At 52.0% G+C, this 8201-nt stretch overlaps 1 protein-coding gene across 1 annotated transcript; it reads left to right on the top strand.

The window, feature by feature from the left end:
* Window positions 1-2012: 2012 nt before the first annotated feature.
* On the top strand, window positions 2013-7454 carry Krt4 (keratin 4). Its single transcript, XM_075963585.1, has 9 exons — window positions 2013-2540; window positions 3685-3899; window positions 4751-4811; window positions 5184-5279; window positions 5680-5844; window positions 5986-6111; window positions 6706-6926; window positions 7128-7162; window positions 7258-7454. The coding sequence occupies exons 1-9, from the start codon at window positions 2052-2054 to the stop codon at window positions 7452-7454; spliced, it is 1605 nt and encodes a 534-aa protein (XP_075819700.1). The 5' UTR covers window positions 2013-2051.
* Window positions 7455-8201: the final 747 nt, after the last annotated feature.

Genomic DNA, 8201 nt, shown 5'->3' with positions numbered 1-8201 from the left:
TTTGTTTGTTTGTTTTTTTGGTGTTGTTTTGTTTTTGTTTTTCCAGACAGGGTTTCTCTGTGTAGCCTCAGCTGTCCTGGAACTCTCTCTGTAGACCAAGTTGGCCTTGAATTCACAGAGATACCCCCCACCCCCACCCCAGCCTCTGCCTCCGGAATGCTGGGATTAAGGCACACACCGTCATTTCCCAGCTCTGGATTTCTTTTGGCTCAGTTCTTGACATGACCATGGCCTTATGTCATTTCCCAGACTGAGAGTATTATTGTTCCACATACAAGACCCAGGGCATGTCATGAGCCCCCTGGGGCTTTATCTGGCCAATGCCCACCAAAACCTTAGCACCTGTGGAGGACAGAGGTGATGTGTGTAGAGAGGAGGGCAGAAAGAGGGTGACTCTCAGAACACCTCCCCCCCAGCAGGGGGCCCTTGAGATAGGGCTTTGTCACCTATCTGCCAAGCCACACCTACTCCCAGACTAGGGTGGGCATGCACAGGCCTGCACGCTAGTGTCCCATAGTCCCTTTGTCCTTTGATCGCAGTGATTGGCTCAAAACTGGTGCCCAGCACATACTGGGGGCGGAGGGGCAGCACCTCCCTGATCTGCCATGCTCAACTGATCTAGCTTCGTGTGCAAAGCTGGGCCCCAGCCCTCCCAGCCCCAGTGTAGGCCTACTGTGGCCAGCTGGGCAGTGGCAGGACAGAGGAGAGGGGAGAGCTGGGAGGATTGCTGGTGAGCCAGTCCTGGCCAGTCTGGTCTTCCCTGGAGCTCCATCTCTAGGACCTGACCCGTGCTCATTCCCCCACCCCTACCCTGAGTTCTTCATGCACCAGGGAAGCTTTCGGGGGAACATTGGCACGGGGAGGTCCAGGTCTGTAAGGTTTTCTAGGTTGCTGGTGGCTGCTGCTCACATCTGGCTCTTTCTCAATGATGGATGGGGGAGGGAACACAGAGGGATTGCCCCTAGTGGGCAGGGTGAGAATGAGTGCCTGTTGACCTTCTGTACACTGGGCACCTTGGGTACGTTGTCTTATCAACTATGCTCAGGCACATGTCTTATTTTACATACGAGTTGGCTGGGCTTAGAGGGTCCTAGGTTGCATCACTAGTTAGAAATGAGTGTAGTTGGATACAGGTCAATTAGAAGGAACCCAAGTTCTAGGAGTAAAACTAGGATTTTGCAGTTAAAACGTGCTTGGGAGGAAGGGGGACCTGAATTATCACCATTCTGCCAAAGTGGTCCCCAGAATCAAGAATGTTGGCAACTTCTTTCCAGAATTCTGGGATCACAGTGGAAAATCCAAACATGCTATGCTCTGGGGAAGCCCAGTGAGCCCAGAGTGTCGTAGGCCACATGGTGAAATCCCAGATAGGAGCTCCTTTGGGTCTTGCTTGGACAGGCTACCAGGCTGGAACTGTAAGAGAAAAGCTTCGGTTCCTAGGTGAACGCAGGGCCAAGGATGCATGGAGGATAAGAACGAAGGCTCCAGACTCCGAGAGTTGCCTGTGACAGCTCACAGAGCGCTCTTCCATGATACGATCTCACTTGTCTTGAGAGGAAATGTAAATATTTGCCTTTCCATTTTACAAGTACTGAGGCTGAGCTCAGAGAGACGCTTGCTCGGGTCAGGATAGTCTGACAGTGGCAGACTGTGCCCTGGAACCCAGGTTCTCAGGTTCCAGAGTCTGTGGAGCCCCACGAGGCTGGCCAGGAAGGTGGAAGGGCAGCGGGGCTTTGCAGGGCTGAGCCAGGTGGGCCAGGATGCAGGATGCCCGGGGGCACTGGCCCAGGGAGGGGATTGAACCATAAGCCGTGCCCTCCCAGTGACTTCTGAAGGTGTGTTTAGTGACATGCTCAACAGGTGCAAGAAAGATGGGCCTGTGCCAACGGCCCAGCCCAGGGATGCTTCGGATTTTTCCCTTTATGCCCCTGAAACCAAGCCCTGCTGCTCCAGCACATATAAGCTCCAAGGGCCAAGGGCTCTGGCATTCACAACCTGGTCCTTGCTTCGCTTCTGTTCTACGCTCATCGCAGCTGCCTACTCTCTCAGCCATGATTGCCAGACAGCAAAGCGTCCGCGGAGTCTCTCGGGGCTTTAGCGGTGGCTCAGCCATTGCCGGTGGGGTCAAGCGGGTGGCCTTCAGCTCGGCCTCCATGTCTGGAGGTGCAGGTCGATGCTCGTCTGGGGGCTTCGGCAGCAGGAGTCTCTACAACCTTGGGGGTCACAAGAGTATCTCCATGAGCGTGGCTGGGTCCTGCCAAGGCGGAGGCTATGGTGGTGCTGGAGGCTTCGGTGTTGGAGGTTTCGGTGCCGGGTTTGGTGCTGGTGGCTTTGGCGGTGGTTTTGGAGGTTCCTTCAATGGTCGAGGTGGTCCTGGCTTCCCTGCCTGTCCTGCTGGAGGTATTCAGGAAGTCACCATCAACCAGAGCCTGCTGACACCTCTTCAGGTGGAGATTGACCCAGAGATCCAGAAAGTCCGCATGGCAGAGCGTGAGCAGATCAAGACCCTCAACAACAAGTTTGCCTCCTTCATTGACAAGGCGAGTGAGCCTGCCATGAGCTAGGGTGGCGGGAGTGAGTCCTGAGTCCTGGGTCTGAGCCAGGAATTCATCTCGTACTCATTTTTGTCTCTGGGAGAAACCTCTTATGTCTGAGGCTGCTTCAAGTGCCGAGAGAATGCTCTTTGCTTTCTCTAGTCCAGCTTCCACTTTCATGCAAGATCTGGAGATCCTGCTGTGTAGACTCAATTGGAGTCTAGTTACTCAGAGATGTATGGACAGGGACCAGTGTGATGCTCCTGTCTGGGTTGTTCTGGATGGCTGTGCATCAAGGCTTTGGTTCTTGTAGGTGTTTGAGGCAGGAGAATGTGTGGGTACACTTGCTCTCCCTGCTAGCTCAGATAGGCCTACAGTAGCTGGTGGAGGCCAGGGACACAGACTCGAGTGACAGACTGAGGGCTCTTGGTGCCTCCTGTCCACATTTCTTCTCAGCTCACCTTTCAGAAGGTGGGACTCTTGTTCCTTGTGCATACCACGGGGATGCTCTGCTAGGCCACTCTCTGGCAGGCCTGGCTAGGTGCTTTAGAGAGAGAGAAGGCTCCAGGAAGTTCTTGTCAGGGTGGATTCTAACTGAGTCTCAGGACATGTGTGAACTTGGTTGTGTACAGATTCAGGAGACACGGGTTTTCTGTGTAGCTCACACTGGCTTCAAACTCATCATCCTCCTGCCTCAGCCTCCTGAGTGCTGGATCACACAGGCACACCACCGTGCTTGGCTTGTTTTCAGTCTTTAGTGAGTTGTCTGTTCTTCACTGTGGGTCAGGAGCCACTGAACGCAAGCACCTGCCACTAACTGTGCTTGCACCTCCTGGTCTCAGCACCTCCTGGTCTCGTTTGATTTGATTTTTTCATAGACACTTCTGTTCCCTAAGCCTGCATCCTGGTCTGCTGTGGTTAGAAAGCCGCACCAGCTGCACCTGCATCAACCCTACACTGTGTTCTCCAAGCTATGCGTCCCTCAGGCGATGATGGGCCCAGTGACATGCTTGTCATGATGGTGCCCTGGGCAGCTGGGTGACTCCTGGGTGGTCTGGCTTCCTGGACCACCTAGGTTGGGGCCAGCCTCAGACACCCTCCTGCTGAAGCGTCTGGCCCTTACTAGCGGCTTGTGTCTTTTTCAATACAGGTGCGATTTTTAGAGCAGCAGAACAAGGTCCTGGAGACCAAATGGAACCTCCTCCAGCAGCAGACAACCATCACATCCCCAAGGAACCTGGATTCTTTCTTTGAGACCTACATCAATGCCCTGAGGAAACATCTGGACTCTTTGACCAATGACAAAGGGCGCCTACAGTCAGAACTGAAGCTCATGCAGGACAGTGTGGAGGACTTCAAGGCCAAGTACGTGGAGAGCAGGAGGGCTGGTCCAAGTCTAGGCTCCTCTTCAGCGGCTTGGGACTTCAGGCTCGAGGAATCCAAAGAAAAGCTCCTTTAAGCCAACTTTCATACTCAAATGATCATGTTTTCACAGGCAGAGGCCAAGTAACCTCTAGTTGCCTTAATCAGTAATAGGTTTAGGTTCCTGGGTTTGCTGGATACAAAGAGGTTCAGAAACAAAATGGGTCAATAGCAGTATTAGCTTGGTTGTGGATTGGAATATAGATTGTTATGTAGATCTATAGAAAGAGATGGAGCCAACTGAATACTGATTTGTGTGTATGTGCTGTGTGTGGGATGTGTGTATGTGTTTGTGTTTGTGTGTGACCTTGGATGAGTTTCTTAAAATCTATGAGCTTTGGATTTTTTAGGCTTTAGTAGGGGTAGTATTTTTACCTTATGACTGGTGAGATTGAACTAAATGTGGAGTAGGGAGGGAGAAGATAGGACACACAGTGGACACAAAATACATAGAAGCTTCACTTTTGCTCTCTGTAGGATGGGGCTGAGTAAATGAACACATTCACACACCAAGAAAAGAAAACTGAAGTGTTTGCCTAGAATTTAGAATCATGACAATTTTTCCAATGATCTAATCTTGTCCCTGTGCTGAGGTTCCCCTCACATCTTGTGCCCTAAAAACACTCTTTTGGATGTTTGTTTTTATGTCTAAATAAACCAGGGCCAAGGCTGTGGCCGTACGCTTGTGTGCTGCTCATGATCTGGGTGTTTCCAAACTCATAGGTGTTGGGAACAAGCAGTTGGCCTTGGGAAAATGACTCATGGTGGTCTTTGTCTTCCTGCCCCTACCCCAGGTATGAAGACGAGATCAACAAGCGTACAGCTGCAGAGAACGACTTTGTGGTCCTCAAGAAAGTAAGCTAGGAATGATGAAGGAAGATCTTGTAGCACCTCTGTTGGAAGTGGCCCTTGGCTTAAGTCCTGTGTTTAGCCATCCCTGCCTGTCTTTATCTTCCTTGGCTCTGCCTGGGATTGTGGTACCAAAGGAAGTGGGTAATGGTGTGAGGTCTAAAAGGGAGTAAGTGTGTGAGGAAAACCCAGCTAGACAGTGAACTTCACATATCCTGATGGCATTAGTGGCAGAGCACATCAAACGATTCCCCTACCTTTGCTATAAAAAAAAAAAACTATAAGGGCTCCTGGGGGTGTTGATCAACAGTAATTCCTTCTCCTTATTTCTTTTTCCTCCCCCTTCATCCTCTTCCTTTTTCTCTTCTACCTCTGTAGGATGTGGATGCTGCCTACATGGTCAAGGTCGATTTAGAGGCCAAGGTGGACAGCCTTAAGGATGAGATCAACTTCTTGAGAGTCCTTTATGAAGCGGTGAGCCCTCCATCCTCCATTTTAAAAAATATACAACCCCTCTCTGTGAGGCTGTGCGTCAGAAGTCATGGTTCTTAATATAGTCCAACAATTTATGTCAAGGCAGTGGGTTCTTAGCAAGGCCATAGAGAGAAAAGACCGGCGTGAGAGACTCAGTGGAGAGTTTCTCAGGACCAGATGGCCTAGAGGAGGACTTAGAGCTGGAGGTTGTTAGGGATGCCATTGCTACCCGTCATGTTTCCACTCTATTGCCTTCCACACAACACATAAGGTCCCTGCTATTAACTCTGCTTCTATCAGACCCGTTTCACAGTCATCTCCATGGAAATGGGAGGATGGAGCCAGAGGTTAGGGGAGACTGGCTCTCCTGGGGTCTGATGTGAGTCATGGGGTCTTGTAGGAGCTGTCCCAGATGCAGACCCATGTCTCAGACACATCCGTGGTGCTGTCCATGGACAACAACCGGAACCTGGACCTGGATGGCATCATCGCTGAGGTCCGAGCCCAGTATGAGGAGATCGCCCAGAGGAGCAAGGCTGAGGTCGAGTCCTGGTACCAGACCAAGGTATGTGTGTGAGAGGAGTGGGTCCTCTGGGTACCACTGATCCTTGTTTGACCTGGGATCTCCTTTGGTACCACCTTTCCATCTGTGGTTATCCTCACTGGGTCTGCTGTAAACCTTAGAGCCTGTTCCCTTGGGTATTAGGTCCAGCAGCTCCAGATCTCAGCTGACCAACAAGGGGATAGCCTGAGGAGCACCAAGAATGAGATCTCAGAACTCAACAGGATGATCCAGAGGCTGCGGGCAGAGATCGAGAACATCAAGAAGCAGGTGGGTGTGGGTGCCTTTATGGGGGCCAAGCAGATAAAGCGCTAGGCTGGCAGATTCCAGGCTTGTCTTTAGGGCCTTTGTACCTCCTGATACCAGCCACACAGATCTCCGCAGCATGTTTTGTTTAATGTGGTGTGGCATCCCAAACACAGGGCTCCTGACTAGTTTTCCCTGGTTTTATATATCTTTATTTTGTTGGTCTGGTGAGGTTATGGGTGAGATCTGTGGCCATGTTTCATGCCTACATGGATGTGTTCTGTCTGGAAGAAATGGGATTCTTTTTTTTTTTCTCTTTCTGAGATGGGTTTTTTTCTGTGTAGCCCTGGCTGTCCTGGAACTTGCTCTGTAGACCAGGCTAGCCTCCAACTCAGAGATCGCTTGCCTCTGCCTCCTAAGTGCTGAGATTAAAGGCATTTGCCCTGCCCCCAGTCCCCAAGTTAGGAATGGGACTCTTGGGTCAGGAAATGCGTGCAGAAGAATGAGCAGAATTCTATCATCTTAATAGATAGAGGGAAGCTGACCCAGGAGAAGAAACAGGCATGAAGTTCTCTAAAGTAGGGAACTGACGTTGCCCATCAATGTCCCTGTCCACAGTGCCAGACTCTGCAGGCGTCTGTGGCAGATGCAGAGCAGCGTGGGGAGCTGGCCCTCAAAGACGCCTACAGCAAACGCACAGAGCTGGAAGCCGCCCTGCAGAAGGCCAAGGAAGACTTGGCCCGGCTGCTGCGTGACTACCAGGCTCTCATGAACGTCAAGTTGGCCCTGGACGTGGAGATCGCCACCTACCGCAAGCTGCTGGAGGGCGAGGAGTGCAGGTGCGGGCGGTTGGGTTTGGGTGACTCAGCAGGATTCTTGCTTAGGCGCCTTGCTGGTACTTACTGAGCAGCCAGCAGAGCATAGGCTGACACTCAAGTGTTAGTCTGTGGTTGCTTAAGGCTGAGATAAACACACACTATCTATGTGCTGAAGGAAGTGGGTTCTGTTCTGCACGGCTCATGGCTCTTTCTCCCCACCAGGATGTCTGGAGAATGCCAGAGTGCCGTGAGCATCTGTAAGTACCTTCTGCACCATGTCATCGACTCCTCTGGGTCTGCATTGGGGACTGCTGGAGTTGAGAATAACTGTGTACTTTGTCTCTCCTTCCAGCGGTAGTTGGTGGCAGTGCCAGCATTGGCGGTAGTGCCGGCATTGGCGGCAGTGCTGGCATCGGCCTTGGCCTGGGGAGTGGTTTTGGCTCCGGTTCCGGTTCCGGAAGTGGCTTTGGATTTGGTGGTGGCGTCTATGGAAGTTCTGGTACCAAGATTACCTCTTCCACCACTGTGACCAAGAGATCCCAGCGATAGAAGAGAAGGGGTCCTGATGGCCCTGAACCTGGCAGGGCCGGCCATTGCTGGTGTCTCCTGCTTCCTTGACTTCACCTCCACTCTTCCTTCCCAGCGCTCATCTTGTCAGCGTCTTCTTCCCTCTGCCCTGGTCCCTCAGTTCCAGGATGATCTTCTTGGTTGTGGTGTGGCCCTATTGGAGCTTGGTAGCTTCTTCTCAGTTTGGGCCTGGTAACTGCCCCCTGCGATAGGAGGGGTGTCTGATTTCACCCTAATGGACAGAGGAGATGAAGACCAGGATCTCCTTCAGGGCCACACGCGGCCCCTCCAGCCACACCCCCTCCCTCAGATCCTGGACAGCTACCTGCTACAACTCTGCTCATTCTCTACCACCCGGCAGCAACGGGCTCGGCAAGAACAAAGACTGCTTGGTGTCCCGTTCAGCCCGGCTCATCTCTCTACTCATCCCCAATAAAGTGCTTTTTGTCATTCATTCCGAGTAGCTGGTCTTGTGTCCTGTGGAGAAGGCTCCAGGAGCCCATTTGCTCAGATACTTTAAGGATCTGTCTGTACAGATTCCCACGTTCTCAGATCCCCATTTCCAAGACACAGAAAGGCATGCTGTCAGAGATACAGGAGGCAGAGGAGCAGATTCACAGAACCCCCAACTATATGAAAGATGGTTGATATAGGGTGACCTGGGGCAGGAGGTCTCAGTGTGGAGCCCGGGGTGAACCTGGGGGAACAGGCTGAGCCAGCAGTCCACAG

This window comes from Microtus pennsylvanicus, chromosome 2 (genome assembly GCF_037038515.1).
Source record: "Microtus pennsylvanicus isolate mMicPen1 chromosome 2, mMicPen1.hap1, whole genome shotgun sequence".
NCBI classification, from domain to species: domain Eukaryota; kingdom Metazoa; phylum Chordata; class Mammalia; order Rodentia; family Cricetidae; genus Microtus; species Microtus pennsylvanicus.
Note: the sequence above shows the minus strand (reverse complement) of the source record. Positions and strands in the feature narration are given on the sequence as shown.

Bases quoted from the DNA above. Each gene is read 5' to 3' on its own strand.
- Krt4 (XM_075963585.1), top strand. From the start codon at position 2,052: ATGATTGCCAGACAGCAAAGCGTCCGCGGAGTCTCTCGGGGCTTTAGC. The intron at 2,541-3,684 runs GCGAGTGAGCCT...TTTTCAATACAG, and splicing joins TTGCCTCCTTCATTGACAAG to GTGCGATTTTTAGAGCAGCA. The intron at 6,112-6,705 runs GTGGGTGTGGGT...CCCTGTCCACAG, and splicing joins TCGAGAACATCAAGAAGCAG to TGCCAGACTCTGCAGGCGTC.